We start from the raw sequence: 23,010 nt of genomic DNA on the forward strand, positions 1-23,010 counted from the left end.
TGTTGCAAAAACAACCACTGCCCCCCCCCCCCACCCTTCAAACATAGGCAGGCCAGAGAGATGAGGCCCCCAAGGTGCCAGTGAGCCAGCTTTAGGCACTATCTCAGTCCCTTCCTTCCAACTGAGCTCTGCCACAATGTCAAGCCTCACTGAATAGATTCCATGGCTCAGTTAGCACTGCTTGAATCCAGTGGGGCGAGCAAGAAGCCCCTGTGAATCTTGGGCCACATAGTGTCACAGTCTGCACTGGCCCCGCTCCCAACCCATCTTCCTGACGCATCATGGGCTGACTTTGAGCTACCATCACCAGAGGGTACAAATCGGGAAAGTCCTGGGACCTTTGCTCACTCCCTTCCCTTCCTCTAACATCAACTCTTCCCCCCCCACACACACATACACTTGCCACCCTGCCTGTCTACTACAGTCAGTACATGCTAAAAATGGCTCTTTTGCCCACTTAAACCTTACAGTCTAAGAGAGCACCCAAGTACAGAGTAGCACAGACAGCTTTCTATTCCTCAGCTGCAAAGCACTGAAAAATCTCTTCCCAAAGCAGTTTGATAGAAAAGCCCTTTAGATTAACATCTTATACCACAATAGCACAATAAGCTCCAAATGGATACTTAACCTGACTCTGTGAGGTCACACCATTAAAACAAAAATCAAAAGGGGACCAGCCCAGGTAATCTTTCACTAAGGCTATTGGGAAGAGTTCTAAACCAAATATTTCATTACATGAAACAGCAAAGCTTTTGCTTGAATAAAACTAAGAAGGCTAGGGTAAGAAGGCAAGGTGTCAAATGGGGAAAAAAATCTTCCAGCCCTAGATCTAGGATCTGTGATCAAAACCCTAACCAAATCTAAACCATAACCTAACTAAACCCCACCCCCCCAAAAGCAAGTATTCAGAGGATGCTAACAAACAGTTCTCAAAGAAGGACTGCAAACACTTCACAACTCTTATGAAAGATTGCTTCAAATCACAAATTAAAATCTTCCTGGGCTTTCACCTCCATCCAGCAAATGGGCCAAAATGACAACGGATGCACTGGTCAGCGCTGGAGAAGCCGCACAAAGGCAGTCAAGCTCATATTCCGCTGCTGAAGCTCTAGACTGGGACCACCACAAACACCAATTTGAAATTACATTAAAAAAAAAAAAAAGACAAAAGGGACTGAAATGCCCATACCCTTTGTTCCAGAGGTCATACACATCAGAAAGAGGTCAAGGATAGAGATTTCAAAAGGATCCACATACACCAAAGTATTGAAGAAGCACTTTTCCCCAACAGTAAAGAACTAGAAACAAAGCAGATGCCCATTGGCTGAGGCATGGCTAAAGAGACCAGGGCACATGAATGTAATGAGATGTTACTGTGTAATAAGTAGCAAGGAAACAAATGTAAGCTGATGCAGTAAAAAGTCAGCACAACTAGGAAAACACAATGATAACGTACAACATAAATGCCAAGAAAAAAGTGAAGCAGAATGCCATGTGATCACGACTGTTCCTTCCTCCACTCTGCCTCTCCTCCTCTCCTTCTCCCCATCTCAGGTCTTAACCATGCCCTCCCACGGCCACACCCCCGGGCCCTGTAGCATCCGGGCTCGTCCTAACCCTCTGGTGAATCCATTGGTCCCACTCTCTCCTTTCTTCTCCAGTCCCTTTCCCCTTTATCCCACAGAAAAGAAAAGTGAACCACATGGTGTGAGTGCAAAGGAGGGAACAGAGGCAAAAGCTGAGGGGTCAGATTCCACAAGGCCTGAGAGCTGGGATGAGGACAGACTCAGGGAAGCTTGGAGGAGGGATGACTCTGGAGGAGAAAATGAGTTCTCACCTGGAAAAAGTGAGTCTGAGCTGCCTGAGGATTGATACAGGCCACAGACAAGAGTCACACAGGAGGGGAAGTGGAGCGGTCTTGGCAATGGGGGCTCCTACACCTCAGAAGCACCACAAGCTTCTCAAGTATTAGTGAATACGTGGGGCTTTTTGGTCGAGAACTTGGTAACTCCTCAAGAAGCCACCTGAGCACTGCTGTGTCACTAGTCTTCAGAGTTGGTTTGCCCAAGGTCACACAGCTAGTAGATGTCAACAGTGGGATCTGACCCCAGATCTTCTTGACTCTGAGGTTATTTCTCTATCCACCATACTAGAGGTGGGGAACCTGCAGTCTTGAGACCACACATGATGGGTCTTTCAAAGGTCAAATTTCACAGAACAAATCCTTTTGTTAAAGGATTTGTTGTTCAGTGAATTCTGAATTCAGTCAAAGGGCCACACTTGAGAACTTAAAGGGCCACATGTGGCCTTAAGGCCGCAGGTTCCCCAGCCCTGCCTATTATACCAAGTTGCCTATCTCAGTAAGGCTTATATCGTAACATTTTCCATTTAAAGACATCTGTCTGTAATGCTCTCTGGGACAAAGAGAAATGGGGGCCAACACTAAAGATCCACACATGATATGGGTGCTCTCTGCACCAAAGGGACCTCTCATCCCTTCCTATTATATAGATGGTTTCATGAACATCTATGGCCAAACAAATATCAAACCATTAACTAGTAATGACTCCCTGCAATGTTGGATCAGGTGAGGACTCAAGCCTTTATAGCTTGTGAGACCTCCCTGGGCTTGAGGAAAGGATCTGGAGGGGGACTTCAGCCTCCAAACAATCCACAACACTCAGTTGTTGGTGTAGCTTACAACATTTTCTCCTAAACAACAAGTTTCTTTTCTTTCTTTTCTCTTTCTTCTCCTTCTGTCCTTCCTTCTATTTCTTCTTCTACTAGTTCTACAACAACACCCACCACCTACTACTGCAGGTACTACAACAACTATTACTACGTCTGCTACGACAACAGCACACAGAGAGTTTAAAGTAAACGTTGAGTACCTAATCGTGGTCTTTTGGCTTGGACTTCATCAGTGGCTGGAGCGCTGAGAAAAAAAAACAACCAGAAAAGCACCATCATTACCTTGTCAGGCATAAACGCTCCATTATGTACAAATATACCAAATTATTCCATCATTCCTCCACTCCCACTTTATTATTGGTTGGGTTCCAATAAATGTTCTGAGACAGAACAACATATTATCAATCATTTCGGTTCATACACAGGAAATTGCATTGTAATTTAGACATTTGAGCCAGTTAAAGGTTTTCAACAACACTGAAAATAATCACATGCAACAGAAAATTAACTAAACAACCAGATCTTTTCACTTGGAAAACAGCTTATATTGAAAAAAGCTCATTTATGTTGAAAATCTCAGCACTTCAAATACTCTAACTATTTATGGAACAGTGCTCACCAAACAGGGGTTTACAGTCTCACCCATTTGAGCAGCATGTCAGTGCCTCAACACCAGGTACTTCGGGGATTTTAGGAGGGCAATATTAATCCTCTCCCTGTGGCTTTTGAAGACATAAGTGAGGCCCACAAATAACATCAGGAATGCCCTGACTCCCCACCTACAAACCTCCTTTTCCCCCCTCAGCAATCTTAAGATTTCGTCAATAAAAATACAGGGACTTTGGACACAGAACAAACATCCCACTCTGTCCATGGGCTTTAGGTTAATCCATACTCAACGAAGGCCTGCTAAACACAAAGCCAGGCAAGGAGATGGTGGAGATCAAACATTAAATAACGCTGTCTGGCCCATCATGGGGGTCACCATCAGGAGGGTCCTAACTTGTTTTGTGCGCCAGAAGCCTCTGGCAGCAGGCAAGGGAAGCCTATGGAATCCTCTTCAGAATATTGTTTTTAAATGTACAAAATAAACCACAGAGGCTTACAAAGGACACCAACCACACTGACCCGCAGCCATCCAAACAACAACGCTGATGACAATAACGTTACCAGCACCGCCTATTTGGTTCACAGACCCCACGTGAAGAACCTCTACTCTACAGACGCAGGTGGTATAAGACAAATGACTACAAAACGTCTCATGGTAAGTGCATAAACATAGCAGAAGCCGGACAGAAGGGGAAAGAGAAATGGAACGTGAAGCAGCACACGCTTGGGCTCCCTAAATCTAAAATGAAACGGTGCCTTCTACATGAGTTCGTTTCCACTCCAGCCCTCATTTCCCCAGACAGGACCCCTACTAGTTCCCCTCTAGCTAGACAAGCCCCTGCGAGGACAATAAGCTCATTCTGAGCAGAGGCTGAGGGTTAAGTTCCAAAGAGCCGACGGGAAGTCACAAGGATCTCAGTTGTGACATTTGTAACAACGTGGCCTTGGAGAAGTCCCTAACTTCTTAAGAGCCTCAGTCTCCTCAAAAGTGAAACACGGTACAAAATACTCACAGCGTCCACCTCACAAAATAACAAAGAGAAACAACTAAGCGTACTGGCCGGGGCTACGGTGAGGAGCCAATGGCTCTGGAGGGGTTTACAAGCCAACTCTTTTGGGGTTTCCACTAAGATACCCGGTTTCTATGTCTGACCCCCCTCTCCCTGGGTACTCTGTATCTGCAGATCCGCTCAAGCACCTAACCCCTAAGAATGCCAAAGGCAGAGGTGGCCGGGATACCAAAGGTTTACCGCGCACCGAACGAGGGCCGAGTGCGGTGCAAGCCCTGCCCGCGTATCCACTGCAGGATCGGCATGTCCGCAAGGCCCGCCCCCGTTCCCGCCTCGCGCCGGGCAGCACCGGACCCCGGCCTGGCTTCATCGAGCCCGACGCCCCGTTTACAAGAGGAGGAAGCGGCCGCGCCGCGGCCCCGCAGCCCATCGAGCCAGGCCTCTCCCGATGGAAGCACAAATGGAGGCCGGAGCCCCGCCCTCAGGCCGCCCTAGGCAGCCGCCTCCCGGTGGATCGCGGCCCCGCCCGTCCTCCTCACCTGTCCGAGAGACGCCTCTTGAGCTGGGGCTGCGCTGCGGGCCCGGGGCGATCTTGTGGCCTCCGGAAGATGGAGTGGAGGACACTAATCAGCCATCTGTACATACCAGGCCGGCGCGGCAACCGCGAAGGCCGACACGGGCCTAGAGCCGGCGCCCGGAACCGCAGCCGCAGCCGCCACTGCCACGGGCCCCGCCGCAGCTCCCGCAGGCCCCGCAGCCCCTGCAGCCCCCGCAGCCGCCGCCGCCGCCGCCGCTGCCGACCAGGCCGCCGCCGCCGCAGCCTCAGCCTCAGCCTCAGACGCGAGCAGCCCCACCACGGCAACGTCGCAGACTTGTGACACCGCCGCGGCGCCCACCGGAAGCGCGTCCCCACGGCGTGGGCGCCGGTCATTAACGTCACTACCCCCTTCCGCCAATCGCGCAGCCGCCGCCCGGGTGCACTGGCGCATGCGCAGAGGCCCCCGTCCCGCCCCGCCCCAGCTCGACGGAGACCCTCCGAACGCGGCTTTGCCCAGCAGCTCAGGCCCGGACGGGCCAAGCTGGTTCGGGGGCGGAGCTATCGCCGCCCTTCCGCCAATCCTGCGCCGCGAGGCACGGAACGCGACACCGCTCCCCACGCCACACCCTAACGCTCTCTTTCGGGAGAACGGAGCCCGAGGGCCCTGGCGGGCGCGGGCGTGGGCCACGGTTAGGCCCGGGCGGGCTGTGCACGGAGCCGTTGGCCGTAAGACCCGTGACCGTTCGTGCCCGGCTCCCCTCGCAGAGGCGTCTGGGGCGGGCTGGGCCTGCGCATGCGCCATTGCCTATGCGGCCTCCCCTAGAGTGATCCTCTGCTGAAATACCTCCAGGGAGGGGTCTCACCACCGCACCGAGGAGATGCCTGCCCCCCCCCCCTCCGTGGGCACTTCAGAGGTCACCTGACCCAGGATGGATGAATGAAGCTTCATCCCTGCAGCAGATCCCCCAGAGTGGCCCCCAGGCCCCGCTGGAACCCTTGGGGGGGAGGGGGCTCCCTGCCCATCCCCCCGAGGCCACCTGCACAGGCCTCCCTGACACCCCCTTACGGAGCTCCTCCAGCCCCCGCCGCAGGGATCGCCGTTGTCGGGAGTCTACACATGGTGACTTTAAGAGCGATGCGGGGTTTGTAACTTTTTTTTTAGATAGTGGTCTATCCCATCACTACCACTGTTCCTCTCCAAATTTTTTTAAATAAAAATAAGACTGATACAAAATATCTATTTGTCAGAAGTCAGATTCTGCTTGTAGAGGCCAATTACATTAAGTAACTACTAGGAGCTAGGCACTGTTCTAAGTGAAGGAGATACAAAGAAAGGCAAAAGACAGTCCTTGCCCCCAGGGAGCTCACAGGCTGGTGGGAGAGACCCCATGCAAACAACCAAGTGCAAATGGTCAGGATAAACTGGAGCTAATCGGAGGGAACGCTAGCGATTGAAAATTAAAATTAGTCAATTAAGTTAAATATTTAAATGTTTTAAGTTATTTGATTTGTTTTCCATTTTCTACAACCACTTCCCTATGTCTTAGGTTTTCCCCCTTCTTCCCCCCATCTTTCCCCACTCCGTCCCACACCAGATGGTGTGCAGTCTTATTTAGGTTCTACACGTACATTCTTATTAAATACATTTTCACCTTAGTCATGTTGCATAGAAGAATTAAAATGAATGGGAGAAATCTTAAAACAAAACATAATACAAGAGAAAATGGTCTGCTTCATTCTGCGATCCAATTCCATAGTTCTTTCTCTGGATGTGGAAGGCATTTTGCCTCAAGAGACCACTGGGAATTTTCTAGGTCCTTGCATTGCTGTGCAGGGCTAAGTCCACCAGGAAAATTCCTCACACGCTGTGGTCGTTGCTGTGCACAAAGTTCTCCTGGTTCTGCTCCTTTCACTCAGCATCAGATCATATAAGTCTTTCCAGGCCTCTCTGAAGTCTTCCTGTTCATCATTTTTATAGCACAGTAGTATTCCATTACATTCATATACCACAATTTACTCAGCCATTCTCCAGTGGATGGGTATCCCCTTGATTTCCAATTTTTGGCCACCACAAAGAGAGCTGCTATAAATGTTTTTGTACATGTGGGACCCTTTCCCATTTCTATGATCTCTTGGGGATACAGTCCTAGAGACAATATTGCTGTGTCAAAGAGTATGCACATTTTTGTAGCCCTTTGGGCTTAATTCCAAATTGCTCTCCAGAGTGGTTGGATCAGCTCATGTCTCCACCAACAATGAATGTGTCCCAGTTCTCCCACATCTTCTCCAACATTTATCCTCTTCCTGTTTTGTCATGTTAGCCAATCTGATAAGTGTGATGCGGTACCTCAGAGTTGTTTTGATTTGTGTCTCTCTAATTATGAGTGATTTAGAGCATTTTTCATATGACTATAGATAGCTTTAATTTCTTCCTCTGAAAACTGCCTGTTCATATCCTTTGACCATTTATCATTTGGGGAATAAATATTTAAATTTCAATAAAATTTAAGCAAAAAGTATGAGGGGAGAAGGGCAAAACTAATAAATTCAGCAAGCTGAATTCTAGCTGCAACCCTAATGCATTACTTTGTTAGTGTTTACTAGACACTAACAAATATTGCTATTTTTTCTGATGCAAAAAAAAACAACACATAAGGGACAAAAAACTAGAAAGCTCACGCACTAATCAATTCCTCAGTCATTTGTCCTATCTTTTGATTTCAGCCTCTATCCTTACCAAGCTAGTGCTCACGGTGCCTTACAGATACATATATTGTTGATACTGGGTTTTCAACACATAGATTTAGAACCCGAAGGTAGGAATTGTCTAGTCCAACCCTCTCATCTTCAGAATAAGACCCAGAGAGATAAATGAATTTACTCGAGGTTCAAGTGCCCAGTGGCTTCATTTATGTTCACTTGGTTGGAGTCCTTCAGTCTTTTGACTCTCCTAATCTTATCCCATTTTTCAAGACCAGGCCAAAATCCTATCTCTAACCTTCCTTGACTAGTCCAGCCAGCATTGACCTTTCCTTTTGATGTATACTCAGATACTCACTACTACTGCTAATAATAATTTGTTATTGTTATTTAATTGTGACCCTATCTGGGGTTTTCTTGGCAAAGATACTAGAGTTGTTTTCTATTTCCTTCAGCTCATTTTACAGAAGAGAAAACTGAGGCAAACAGGGTTAAGTGACTTGCCCAAGATCAGCTCGTGTCTGAGGTCAGATTTGAACTCCAGTCTTCGGACTCCAGGCCCAGTGCTCTGATTCACTGTGCCACCTAGCTGCCCTAATAATACTAATGACATTATTTCCAGTAGATTACCAGCTTTTTGAGGGCCTTTGCCTCTTTTTGTATCCCCAGTATTTAGCTCAATGCCTAATAGTAGACACTGACTGACTAATTCAATCTACCACTTTAAAGTATGCAATTATTCTTTGTTCCTTGTTGGTTACATGTTACAACCTACTTGCACCATCACACACCTCTCAGTTTCTCTCTGTGTTCTCATCATTCTCATCTTTAGTTTTTCAGAGACAGTGGCCTCTGTTTCAAGGCTCTCTACCATGGAACAACACAAGTAAAATCTTGGTATTGAAAAGATGAGTCTTTACTATAATGAGAAATTTAGGTTCTGTAAAAGAGCTCTGCAATTTCTTGAAAGCAATCCAGCCCATTCACTTCCTCCTTTTCAGCTCTGGGCCCAGTTCACCATCCCCTTGAAAGACCTACCCCAGATAGACACACTATCCAACAGGGTCTGTAGGGTTCTCTTCAGATGCATGTTGAAGTTTGAGCAATAGATATCATTCATCTAGTTGGTCTTTCCTATGTGAATGGCTGGACCAAACATCTTCCAGTGATTACAGCTCTCTTGCAGATTCCACAGCATCTTGGGACCTGATGCAATCAGCATAATGTCATCTATAAACAGGAGAGTTTGGAGGACTGGACCTCACCATCAGTGGAGAATCCTTCTTTACCCTGGATTATGCACTGAATCCCCTCAATTATGGTGACAAATATCTTCATCCAGTATACATCTCCCTGTCTGATGTCTGGTTAGATGGTTAATAATAGAGGCTCATTGAACAGGGTTATTTCTGTTGTTAGATCTTCCAAAGAATCCGTGCTGACTGGTGATTAGCAACAAATTTATGTTACATGAACTATGCCCTCATTATAGTAAGGTGATTCTTTTTTAAACATTTTATTTTTTATTCCGAAGTTAAATAGGAGCATTTCCAAACACACAGAACAAAAAAAAATTAGTCAGATCTTTCATTTCTAACTTCACCAAGTCAGTCAATAAGTTAATATTTATTAAGTGCCTACTATGTGCCAGGCATTGTGCTAAGCTCTGGCAATACAAAGGCAAAGACAGTCCTTTCTCTGAAGGAGCTCATAATCTAACGCAACGACACACAAATATCTTTGTATAGAAGAGCTATATACAGGGTACATGGAAAATCAACAGGAGAGAGGCATTAGAATAGAGAGGAATAAGGAAATTCTTTCTGTAGAAGGTGATATCTTAACTGGGATTCAAAGAAAGTCAGGAGTGAGGAGATAGGCTTCATTATTTGACCCAGCAGTGACCACTTTCTCTTTGACCTATTGACTGGCTTCTATTTCTGCACTTGAGAATGTATCTTGTTAGAAGTCAGTTTTCTGTAGTTGTTTGTTTGGCTCAGTTTTCATATCTGGGTTTTTTCCCATTCCCCTTAGGTCAATGGGAGAGTTTTTGCTTTATTTTGTTAGAAGGGTGCTCGCATGTGTGTGCGTGTGTGTGTGTGTGTGTGTGTGTGAGTGTTTTAAATGGCTCAAATACCAGTGTCCTTGAACCTGTCTATTTACACTTTGAATAAACAGTGTTGTCTAACTTCTCAAAAAAAAAAATTTGTCAAGTAGGAAGGAGAGCATTCCATGCACGGGGGACAGTCAGTGAAAATTCCCATTGTTGGGGGATGTGCTGTATCATTCAAGGAACAACAAGGAGGCCAACAAGGAGGGGAGAAGCAATGTTGGTGTTCACCCTTTGTTTCCAGAGAGGATCAATGACCTCATAGGGTGATGCCTTGACTTGCACATGAACTGGATTTAAGTGAGGCAGATTTGCACAGTCATTACCCCCTGTCTTCCAGAGTCATTGAAATCCAGTGGCAAGATGAAAGTCAACATGAGTGGCAATAGCCTGGGATGCAGTGAAAGATCTTGGCATCTTTGATGTCTGACCAAGCTCTAAGTGCTCCACAGCACCTGCTTCAGCCACCTGCATGGCCACTGGAACAAATCCTCCTCATCTGCCCATCCCCCAACTCACTGACAGGTTTGAGGCCTGTCAATTGCCTGTCTGCCAAGGTGGTTTTATTGGCATCCCATGGATTTCATGAATTATCCTTTGGCCCCTACTCATGCTACAGCTTCCTGGATTCACAGATGAGAATTGGGTGCCAGGTGGACACCAAAGGTGATAAGTAGCCCTGAAAATGGCTCAGCAAGACTTCATACCAGAGGTGTGTCAGGGAGGGCTTGTGATGGAGCATAACTGTGCTATAAGAAATGATGGGCAGGCCAATTTTTAGAAAAATATGGAAAGACTTGAAATAATGAAGAGTAAAATAAGCAGAACCAAGAGAACATTGTATATACTAATAGCAGTACTGTTCAAAGGGTAACTATGAATGACTAAGTTATTCTAATATGAATATTCAAATTAACTACAAAGGATCTATGAAGGAAGATGGTATCTACTTCCAGAGAAAGAAGTGATATATTAATTTATACGTATTATATAATTCCACACACATATATAATGTGTATATATAATGTGCATGTAATAATGTATACATGCATATACATATGTATACACACATACATGAACACATACATACATACATATACACACACATATATACCTGTATCAAATGTTGGTGGTCTTCTCCTGCATGCAGAGGGAGTGAGACAACTTGGAACGCCCAATGTAACAAGAATTCTTTTTTAATTCAAAAGAAAAAAAAAGAATCTATAAATCATCTCCTGAAAGAGGTTCCCAAAATGGAAATCCCCAGGAATATGTTAGCCAAATTCCAGAGTTCACAGGTCAAAGAATACTGCAAGGACCCAGAAAGAGACTGTTCAAATACTGTGGAGCTAAAGACAGGGTCACACAAGATTTAGTAGCTGGCATGTTGAAGGAGCAGCAACTTGGAATATGATATTCTGGAAGACAAAAGAGCAAGGATTACAGCCAAAACTATTCTCTTGGTTACTTAGTATAATCCTTCATTGGAAAAAAAAATGGATATTTAATGAAATAGAGGACTTTCAAGCATTCCTAACGAAAAGGTGTAAGAAGACTGGTTTGAATACCAAACCTTTGTTTTTATATTAGACTCTGAAGGTGAAAAGGTGTCACTGAAGTTTTTTGAGTAGGGTGGTCATACCTACGTTTTATGAAGATCACTTTGCCTACTGAACACAGGATGAACTACAGTGGGGCTTCATCAGGCTGTGGCAATAATCCAGGTGTGAGATAATGAGGATTTGCACCAGGGTGGGGGCAGTGTCAGAGGAGAGAAGGGATGTAATTGAAAGATATTACCAAGTTAAAATTGACAGACTTTAGCAACAGACTGGATATTGGGGTGAGAGTGAAGAGTTCAGTGGATAAGTGAATGACCTACCAAGCAATGACTCCTTGTAGGAAATGGATCAGGCAACAACCTGACTTACCATTCCTGTACTGCAGGTAAGGGAAGGTATGGAGGAAGCTTGGAAGAAAATAGGATGGACACACATCCGGAGACTTGACTTTGCTCTGAGCCTGCAACATTGAGTCAAGCAGCCTTGCATGGGTCCAGAATGTGGTAGAACAATGAGGCACCTTTCCTGACTCCCACGGCAGAGTCCTATAAAGTTATTTATATTCTATTAGATGTTACTCTTGTCCACAATAATGAGTTGCTTGGAAAGTATGGGCCCTTCCCCATTGGACACTCTACCTTTCCAGGGTGAGAGAATATTTTCAGAAGTCCCAGCAGCGAGTATAAAAGGCTGGTAGCCCCTGTTTTCATTGAACACTAGCCTGGGAAAAGTTTAAAACTGAGAAGACATGAAGTCTTGTGAACTGGAAATACTAGTAATCCTGACAGAGGAAAAAGGGTTTACTTAAGTATGTTCCTTTCTTTAAAATTTTGGTTTTTTTATTCTGAATTTAAAACAAGAAAAAAAGAACATTTCCATCACTCAGCAGAACACAAAAAGAGAATTTTATACGAATCTGTGAATCTTCATTTAACACTGCTTGCTTTAAAAAAAAAATGTATATAATAAACTCTATATATTCCTTTCACAATGATTGTATTTATTTCTGTTTCCTTCTGAACTTGTCTCTGTTCCCTTCTGTGCATTTGAAAAGATGCTACAATGACCCTCTTTTGGGGAGAATCACTGCAACTAAGCCCTCCCTCATCACCTCTCCCCCAATTAAGGAAGAGAAAGTTAAAAAAAACAACAACATTCTTTGTAACAATAAATGCAATTAAGCAAAACCTACAATGGGTACGTCCAAAAATGTCTTGTCTGTGTAGTTTGGGCATCCCTTATCTGTCAGAAGGCAGGAATCCTCATGCTTTATCACAGACCTTCTGGAAACACACTTGGTCTTGCATTGATCAGAATTTTTAAGCCTCTCAGAGCTGTTTTCAGTCTCCACTGGTTCATAGTATCCAGGATTCTCTGAAATTGCCTTTCATTTCTTACAGTGCACTAATATTCCATGACATTCATACATACAATTCATTTGACCCTTCCTTAATTATGTAAGAAATAGTATAAGGCAACCCCTGAGATTTTAGTACATTTCTCCGCCTCCCCCCAATCAAGATTAGGAAATTTGTCTTGTTTGTGATTAATCCTTCCCCAGTATTATCTTCCCTCTTCCCCACTCCCCATCCCCATTTCTTTTCGGGATAATTTTGATATATTTCTACCCCAGATCCTGCTGTGGATTTAACCCTTTGTCTATTTCAGATAAGAGTGAGGTTCATCTGGCCCACTTTTCCCACCCCTTCCTTCATGTTTCTGTGTTATTCTCTTGCACCTTATAAGAAGTAACACATTCCACCTCCTCTTTTCCTCCTTTATATATGAGTATATTGTTCCATTTACCCTCCTTTCACTTTCCCCTTCTCAAATTCTCAAAATAGAATCAATTCATCCTAACCTAGAACCTCAGTTTGTCTTATTTAACAATACCTTTTAAAGACATTAAGTGTCTGAAGAGGCACTTATTTGTTCTCCCTCTATTAGAACATTAGCATTATATTATCTGATGGGTTCTTGCAATTGTTTAAATAAATTTATCTTTCTAATTCCCTGAACTTCTTAGTTTTCAAAGTTCCTAGTCAGGTGTGCTCTTGTAGTCAGAAATCCTTGGAAGTCTTTTATTTCATTAAAGATACATTTCTTCCCTCCCCCGCCCTGCCCCTGTAGGATTATGCTCAGCTTTTCAGGGTAAATTCTTCTTGGTTGTATTCCTGTACTATGAAAAATAAATATTTTTTTGCCTTTTGAAATATGATATTCCAAGATCTCTTCTGCTTTTTGGTAAAAGCTACCAGTTCTTGTGTGAATTTGGTTATGATTCTTTCTGAATATTTGCACACAGGAGCACTGGATTTTAGCTTGATACTCTTGGGGTTTTTCTTTTGACATTCCTCTCAGGAGATGATTGGTGGATGTTTACTAGCTTTGCTTTGACTTCTGGGCTTGATCTGGGAAGATTTGATTTATGATTTCTTGAAATATGTTATGCCTAGGCTTTTTTTTTTAAATCATCATTTTCAAGGAATCTAAGGATTCTTAAATTATATCTGAGGTGGTATAGTTGATAGAGTACAGAGTCTGGAGTTAGAAGACCTGAATTCAAATCTGACCTCAGACATTTACTAGTTGTGTGACCCTGGACACGTCTCTGCCTCCATTTCTTCATTTGTGAATGAACCTACCTCTTCGGATTGTCATGAGGATTAAGTGAGATATAATTGTAAAGTACACAGTAAGTGCTATATAAATGTTAACAACTATTACTATTACCTGAGTTCAAATACAGCCTCAGACACTTCTTCATTGTGTGACCCTGAAACGTGACTTGACCTCTGTTTGATTCAGCTTCCTCCTTTGTAAAATAGCAATAATTATGGTACCTACCTCTCAGGGTTGTTGTGATGGTCAAATTGAGATCATAATTATAAAATACTTAACACATTTTAGTTCAGTTGTTTTCAGTTATGTCTGACTCTTTGTCAGATCCCATTTGGGGCTTTCTTGGCAAAGATACTAGAATGACTTCACATTTCCTTCTCCAGGTCATTTTACAAAGGAGGAAATTGAGGCAAAAAAGGTTAAATGACTTGCCCAGGGTCACACAGCTAGTAAGTATCTGAGGCCAGATTTGAATTCAGGAAGCTGAGTCTTTCTGACTCCAGGCCCAGCACTATATCCACTGAACCACCTAGCTATACCACTTTACTGATGCCTTTAAAAAAAATGAATAATTTCTCCATATAATTATACAGAGAGAGTGAGAGAGAGAGAGAGAGGAGACAGAGAGAGATAGAAAGAGACAGAGAGAGAGAGAGAGAGAAGGGGAAAGAGAGAAACAGAGAGAGAGAGAGACTTAGACTGTGTTCCTAACAAAGTAAAATTGATCCACAATGCAATTGCATCTGCCAAAGTGTGCAACATTTTACATGCATTCTTCACCCCTTTACTGAGAGGACGGAAGTGTATTTCATCACTTCTTCAATAGGAGCAAAGCTGGTTATTGTAGTTAATCTAAATTTAATTGCTTTGGTACATTTTTTTAAAAATAAAAAAATGTTAAATTTGTACTGATTTATTATCTCTATTAATTTATTTCTAAATACATGCCTCCCCCTCCCTTGCCCAGAAAGTTATCTATCATAATAAAAAATAAAAATTATTTTTAAAAAGTAGTTCAGTAAAACTTACGAGTATATTGGCTAAGTCTGACAGTGTATGCAATATTGTACTCCCATAGTGTACCGAGTTTGCAAAGAAGGGAGAGACATACAATTTCTCATCTCTTCTCCCAACACAAACTTGGTGACTATGATTACATATGGCTTGTTTATTATTGTTATTTCTATTTTCATTTTTAAAGCAATTTTGTTCATAGTTTTCCTGGGTCTGCTTATTTAACTCTATGATAGGAAGCTAGGAGGTATAGTGACAAGTGTGTCAGTCTTGGAGGAAGGCAGATCTGAGTTCAAATTCTGCCTCAGACACTCCTTAGCTGTGTGACCTTGAACATATCGGTTATAGTACCTCATCTGAAAAACAGGGATATTAATAGCATCTGCCTCAGGGGTTATTATGAGGATCAAATGAGATAACATATGTAAAGGTTTTACAGGCCTTGACACGCTTTATCAATGCTGCTGTGGTATTATTTCAGTCATGTTCAACTATTTGTGACCTCTATTGGGGTTTTCTTGGCAAAGATACTGGAGCAGTTTGCCATTTCCTTCTCCAGATCATTTTACGGATGAGAAAACTGAGATAAACAGGGTGAAGTGACTTGCCCAGGGTCACACAGCTAGTGTCTGAAGCCACATTTGAACTCAGGAAGACAAGTCTTCCTGACTCCAAGGCAAGTGTTCTGTGCACTATGGAACCACCTAGCTGCCACTATATAGATACCCTCTCTCTGTGTACATCTCTTCAGGTAATAAACACTTACCACAGTGCTAAACACACAGTAGGGATGGTCCCTAAGCATCTGTTGAACAAATTGATAGTTATTTCCTCTCCATCCAGATCAGCCTGATTGCCATTTTGTCCCTGCACACATCTCTGGAGTGCTCTCTCTCCTCCTCCTTCTTTTAGAATCCTTAGCTCCTTCAAGACTGGTTCCAGCCACCACCTGGATGGGGCCTTGGTTCTTTTTCAGTAGTTAGTGTTGCCCACTAACCAAATCACTTTGTATTCTGTCTGTATTTGCACTTACTTATCTGTGTACCAATTCTACCTCTACTTTGATCTTGGCTTGTAGCCTTTTCAAATTAGTTTGCCATCATGCAGTAGCTGACTTTGATGCTATTTTCATCTTCCTTGAAAGCATCTGACAACATCATAGAAAACTTCACGCTAAAAAGTTTGGGAGCAAGCACCTAGCCCTGCTTCCCTCTATTGGTAACTGGTGGGAAAGCATGAGAGAAAGACCTGGAGAGTGTCCTTGTATCATCCTTCATTCAGAACCCATGCAAGCATGCCATCATGAAACTGGAGTACAATACTGGTGAAGTTCTGCAGGCAGCCAAATTTTGTCATGATTTTCCAAAAGTCTTCCCAACTGACAGTATCAAAGATCAACAAACATTGTGTACAGACCTCTGTTCTGTTCCAGGCATTTCTTCTGGAGTTGCCAGGCAGCAAACACTATATCAACTATTCCTTGGCCCTTTCTGAAGTCACACTGGCTCTTGGGTAGAAGACCATCTTCCAAGTGAAGGATCAGCTCATTAAGGAGGACTCTTGCAACAATATTGCCAGCAGTGACTTAGAGAGAGGAACAACCCCCCCCTCCTCCCCTATGATTGTCATAGGACAATCTATTTCCTTTACCTTTATAGAGATGGACAATGGAGGCATCCTCGAATTCCTGGAGGATAATCTCCTCTTGCCATATAATGTGGAAAATGTCAACTAGCTTTTCTATGAGTAGTGGACCTTGTAAATCTCAGCCAGAATAGAATAAGTACAAGAAACTTTGCCATATGAGAGGAGCCTAATGGCATTCAAAAATTCATCTTTAGTTGGAAATTTGGCTAGAGAAAGATTGATATGGTCAAAGGCATCAGCATTAATTGATGACAATCTGGTGAGAACTCAATGGAGGTGTTCAGCCCATCTTTCCAGCATCATGTCCTTGATGTTGATCCTTGTGGCTCCCTCAGGGTTGAATAGATGAGAAGCCCTAGAGGTCTTTGGCCTGTAAATTGTCTTCAGGGCATCATTGAAATGCTTTGGATTGTTACTATCAGAATAAAATTGAATCTTGTTTGCCTTCCTCCTGTATCTCTCTGAGGCTGAGATGTAGCAGAGTATGGATTAATTCTTTGCCACTTGTTCTAATCTTGGCCTGATAATCAACAGCAAGAAAACACATGGGTTCCATCAGTCAATACCACACCATCCATATGTGGAACCATTGGTTATAGCAAGTAGAGAAATTTTGAATGCTATAGATAAGTTCACTTACCCTGGCAGTATACTTTCCAGGGATGTACACATTGATAATGAGGTTGATGCACACATTACCAGAGCTAGCTCAGTGTTTGGAATGCACCGAAGGAAAAGTCTGGGAGAAAAGAGGTATTAGGCTGCTTATCAAATTGAAGCTCTACAGAACTGTTGTACTGACCTCATTGCTGTGTACCTGTGAAACCTGATCAGCATACCAGTGTCATGGCAGAAAAGTGAACCACTTCCATTTTAATTGTCTTAGGAAGGTTCGGAAGATCACCTGAAAAGATAAGGTACCAGACACTGAGGTCCTTTCTTGTGTTAAACTGCAAGACATTCAAACTCCAGTGCAGAGAGCCCAACGCTGGACACTTTGTTTGAATACCAAATGGATGTTTGCCTAAAAGACTATTTTACAAAAAACTCACAGAAGACAAGTGCTCACACTGAGGTCAGAAGTGATACAAGGGCACTCTCAAGGTCTCTCTGAAGAACTTTGCAATGAATTATGAGACCTGGGAGACACTGACCCAGGATCGCCCAGCATGGCATGCCCCCATCAAAGAAAGTGTTGTGCTCTATACGCAAAGCAGAATGGCAGTAGCTCAAAAGAAATCTGAGATGTACAGCCTGAGAGTCCTTTTCATTCTAAATGTTCAAATGGACTATTTGTGCCCTGCCTGTGGTAGAGCTTTCTGAACTTGTATTGGTTTGATCAGCCACAGTACAAAGAGGAAATATGAACAACTTCCCTATGTGTCTTCCTCCTCCCTCCCCAAGAACATAACATCCTTGAAGGAAGATAATATTTTTATTGTTGATCCAAAAAGGACAGTACACTTGTTAACTGGCTTTTATCAACAAAGTCATTAGGACCATAAGTCTGAATCTGGAAGGGATCTCAGAGGCACTCTAGTGCAACCCTCCTTCACTTTACAGAAAAGGAAACTGAAGCCCAGAGAGGTTGTAATTTGCCAAAGTGTGATGGCAAGCAAAGTAGGATCTTTTGCTGTTTTTGTTTTACTACAATCAAGTGCCTCTGATTGTTGTTGTTGAGTTCATCCTTTGTTTTCAAAGAAGACCATGACATCAGAGAAATGATGATATGACTTTCACTTGACTTTGTTTTGAGTGAGTGAAGGCTGTGCAAGGTCACCAGCCTCACTTTCTCCTCCTAAATCATCTGGATCCAGTGACCAGATATTCATCTGGATTGCCTCTGATTGAATAGTGTGATTAAAGAAGATCTTTTCTACCCATTAATGGGCCTGGAAAGATTTGTAGGAAGGCCCACACCTTTTGTTAAGTTTCTAATGAAGCCCTGGTTCTCATGGGTTGTGGTGCCCTCTGGCTCTAAAAATTGTATAAATACTATGAGGGTGAGGTTTTACTTTGGGGCTTAGTTTTTAGAAGAAAGTTTGTGTGCCAGATGAGTCTCTGGGAAGCCATTAAGCAGCTCCCTGGCTTTGAAAACCCAGATGTTGATGCTTCCCTCTCTGGAAACTATGGTCAGACAGTTGGATCTGTCTGTTGATCTGTGATGTATGTATTGCTTATGACAGACATTTGGAAGCATGTCTGTTGATTTTGATTTTTCTGTATTATCTCTGAAGTTTAGGGTGCTGACTTTTCCCCCTGAACTAAGTGAATGATATATGTGCTTGATTAAAGTGATTGTTGACCCCTCAAAAGTTGCCTCTCCTTTTAGAAAAGCAAATCTAAGAACCTGTGATAGCAGGGACCCCTGTTTATGTTGGGGTGCTTACTGTTACACAAGGTAACAAGCATTGGTATCCTCAAAATGCTAACTTTTAATTTTTTATTATCAAGCATTTTTCTTTTTCCCTTCATCCTTCTCCCAGAAAAAAAAGGAAAAGAAAAGAAAAACAAAACCCTATAACAAATAAGCATAGCCAAGCAAAATAAATTTCCATATTGGTCATATCTAAAATTATGTGTTTTATTCTGCTTATTCATCCATCCTTTCTCAGTCAGGAAGCCAGTAACATTTTGCATCATGTGTCTTCTGGAATCATGGTTGCTCATTGCATTGATCAGTTTTAGTAAGTCATTCAAAATTGTTCATTTTGAAATGTTACATACAGTGATGTCATATATAGGATATATGATGTTTTATATATAGTATAAATTGTGTGGATTCTGCTCTCTTCATTCTGCATCAATCTATATGCGCCTTCTTTGGTGTCTCTGAAAACCTCTCTTCATTTCATAAGGCACAATAATATTCCATTACATTCATAAGTCATAGTGTATTCATCCATTGCCTAATTGTTGGACATTCCCTGGTTTTCCAGTTCTTTGCCCCCAGAAAAAGAGCTGTCATTAATATTTTTGTAAGTATGAGTCCTTTCTCTCTTTCTCTGGACTCTGGAGTGTAAAAGCAAGCACCCTGACATACACAGGGGTCCCTGCTATCATAGATTCTTTGATCTGCTTTTCTAAAAGGAAAGGGAACTTTTGAGGGGTCAACAATCACTTTAATCAAGCACATATATCATTCACTTAGTTCAAAGGAAAAAGTCAGCACCCTGAACTTCTGAGAAAATAAAGAAAATTCAAAATAAACAGACATGCTTCCAATTATCTGATCATTACATATATACATAGTTACCAGAGAGGGAAGCACCAACATCTGGGTTTTCAAAGCCAGGGGGCTGCTTAGTGGCTTCCCAGAGTCTCACCTGGCACACAAACCTTCTTCCAAAAACTAAGCCTCAAAGTAAAACCTCACCCTCATAGTATTTATACAATTTTTAGAGCCAGAGGGCACCACAACCCATGAGAACCAGTGGCTCGTTAGAAACTTAACAAAAGGTGTGGACCTTCCTACAAATCTTCCCAGGTCCATTAATGGGTGGGGAAGATCTTCTTTAGTCACACTATTCAATCAGAAGCCATCTAGATGAATATCTGGTCACTGGATCCAGATGACTCAGGAGGAGAAAGTGAGGCTGGTGACCTTGCACAGCCTTCACTCACTCAAAACAAAGTCAAGTGAAAGTCATATCATCATTTCTCTGATGTCATGGTCTTCTTTGAAAACAAAGGATGAACTCAACAACAACAATCAGAGGCACTTGATTGTAGTAAAACAAAAACAGCAAAAGATCCTACTTTGCTTGCCCTTACACTCCACCCTTCCAAGATCCTTGGTCTCACAGTCTAAATGGCCAGGGATCCTGGAACAAATGGAGGTATTAGCATTTCTTAAATAAGTGCAACATAGTTTACATTTTCAGAATACATAACATAACATTTTTCTTTGGGAGTGAATCTTTGAGGAGTGAGCAACCAGCTCCTCCTTCCTCAATCCAAAACAAAATGTCCAAATAATGTCCTCTTAGGGGAGTGTCCTCCCCACAGTACCCTTGCAGGCACTCTCAGGTGTAGGCTGTAATGAGCCAAGTCCCAGTCTTAACAATGCTCCAGCCTCCACTTCCAAGTCCTGAGGGGCAGCTGGCCAACAAAACCATCAGGGTGGAGTCCTTGGGGGTACGATGTACTTCCCCCCATCCACCATAAGCAACTTCACCCCCTGGGTCCCAAACTGTCCCAGAAGAATGCTGCAAAAAAACACACTCAGTGCCTTGCTGTGCAGACCCCATCTTGCCCCAGGGCTGAACTCTGAGGTCCTGAGTTCCTCCTCCTCTAGCAGGAGCCAGCTGCTTCCAACTCCCACCTGGGTCCATGCAGGAAGCTCTCTGCTCCAACTTCCACTCCTGTTCAATTGCTCACTTCTCCAAGATTGGCACACTGGCAGTTCTCTACTTCTATTGAGTTAGTACGAAGGCAGTTTTCCGCTTGGTTCCTGGGCTCCATTCCAAACTCTCACTGCTCTGGTCTGGTTTCTGAATACAATATACTTTCAGAGCCTTCACTCTTCCAGTACAGTCTGGAACTGGGCTAATCTACCTGAGCTCTGGTTCTGGCCATCCTCACCTCCTGGGGCTCCATAGAGCCATAGCCACCACAACTGGGAAATAACAGACAATTATCCCAGTCCCACAAAACCATACACTTTCCTTTTAATTTATGTAGATCCCATCCACGATGCCATAATGTAAAAGCAAGCATCCCAATGTACACAGGGGGATCTGTTATTAAAGGTTCTTTTGATCTGCTTTTCTAAGAGGAAAGGCAACTTTTGAGGGGTCAACAATCACTTTAATCAAACACATGTATCATTCACTTAGTTCAGAGGAAAAAGTCAGCACCCTGAACTTCAGAGAAAATACAGAGAAATCAGAATCAACAGACATGCTTCCAATTGTCTGATCATTACATACATACATAGTTACCAAAGAGGGAAGCACCAATATCTGGATTTTCAAAGCCAAGGGGCTCCTTATCTGCTTCCCAGATTCTCATCTGGTCAAACAAACACTTCCAATAAGTAAGCCCCAAAGTAAAACCTCACCCTCAGAGTATTTATGCATTTTTTAGAGCCAGAGAGCATCCAGTACCTCATTAGAAACTTAACAAAAGGTGTGGCCTCCCCACAATCCTCCCAGACCCATTAATAGGTGAAGAAGATCTTTAATCACATTATTCAGTCAGAGGCACTTGAGTATATTAAAACAAAAACAACAAAAGATCTTACTTTGCTTACCCTTACAGAGGGATGCAAGCCTGTAGTGCTATCACTTTCTCAATACCATGCATGGTTCAATGACTTTTGGGGCCTTACATTTCTTTTTTGGGGGGAGATACAACATAATCAAAAATATGTTTAATATGAATTAACAAGAAAACAAGCATTTATGAAATATTATGTTCTACACTTGAATGTTTTTTTGGTCAAACATCCATCCACTCAGTCATTATGTTAAGCCCTACGTAGATGATTCCTCATCTTTGACATTACAGCACCTGCCTTCTGGGAAGAGGAAAAAGGTTCAGGTTAGGCCTGAACAATTGATTTTATTTAGGAAGCCCACTGCTGCAGTCTAAGAGAAGCATGGCAAATGTAGCTGGTTTGTACACTGCATTACTTTACTGAGCTATTAAGTGCCAGGTAATCACTGTTACCTCCAGAACAGTCTTGATTTCTTTCTAGTCTTGCTCACTTCATCCTCTGCTGGGTGTACTGGAGTTATTTGAGGACCAGGGACCAAAGCACATGATGAAGTTTCCTTAGCCTGAAATGTAGCTTTGAGTTCATGCCAATGCAGATCCTGGTGAACTCTGGCATATTTTGGATTCTTTGTATACTTTTTTTTCTGTTGAAAAATCTTTTGTCCATTCTCTTTTCTTTTTCTTACACTATCAATTCCTAATGATGCCTCTGTCAACATACCACAATAGGACTCTGTCTTGTTTTTTTAAAGAATTTATTTTATTTTTTCAATTTCATGTAAAAACAGTTTTAACATTTATTTTTTGTAATTTTTGAATTTCAAATTCCCTTCCCTTCCTCCTCTTTGAGAAGGCAAACACTTTAATATAGATTATACAAGTACAGTCATGCAAAACATATTTCCACATTATCCATGTTGCTAAGAAAACACAGACAAAAAAAAGAAATAGAAAAAGAAAGAAAGTTAAAAAAAAGCTTCAGTCTATATTTAGAGTCCATCAATTCTTTCTCAATTTTTCATCACGGGTCCTTTGCAATCTTCTGAGATTATTGTATTTCTGAGAATAGCTAAATCATTCCTAGTTAATTACTGTTACAATTTTGCTATAAATTTTTCTTCTGGTTCTGCTCCCTTCACTTTGTATCAGTTCATATAAGTCTTTCCAGGTTTTTTTAAAACTATCCTCTTCATCATTCCTATAGCCCAGTCATATTCTATCACAGTCATATACCCCAACTTGTTCAGTCATTCCCTAGTTGATGGGCATCCCTTCAATTTCTAATTG

The 23,010-nt window shown here is 42.7% G+C and overlaps 2 protein-coding genes across 2 annotated transcripts in view; one reads left to right on the forward strand and one right to left on the reverse strand.

Annotated features, from left to right (window-relative positions):
- Positions 1-5,274, reverse strand: part of SENP2 (SUMO specific peptidase 2) — a 35,802-nt gene extending 30,528 nt beyond the window's left edge. Inside the window, exons 1-2 of the mRNA XM_072640406.1 lie at positions 4,850-5,274; positions 2,892-2,935 (exon numbers count right to left, since the gene is read on the reverse strand). Of these exons, the coding sequence (XP_072496507.1) occupies positions 2,892-2,935; positions 4,850-5,241 (436 nt within the window). The 5' untranslated portion in view covers positions 5,242-5,274. The remainder of the gene's footprint in view (positions 1-2,891; positions 2,936-4,849) is intronic.
- A 376-nt stretch (positions 5,275-5,650) lies between these two features.
- Positions 5,651-23,010, forward strand: part of LIPH (lipase H) — a 50,038-nt gene continuing 32,678 nt past the window's right edge. Inside the window, exon 1 of the mRNA XM_072640410.1 lies at positions 5,651-5,990. Within this exon, the coding sequence (XP_072496511.1) occupies positions 5,786-5,990 (205 nt within the window). The 5' untranslated portion in view covers positions 5,651-5,785. The remainder of the gene's footprint in view (positions 5,991-23,010) is intronic.

Source organism: Notamacropus eugenii, chromosome 2 (assembly GCF_028372415.1).
Source record: "Notamacropus eugenii isolate mMacEug1 chromosome 2, mMacEug1.pri_v2, whole genome shotgun sequence".
Lineage (NCBI taxonomy): Eukaryota > Metazoa > Chordata > Mammalia > Diprotodontia > Macropodidae > Notamacropus > Notamacropus eugenii.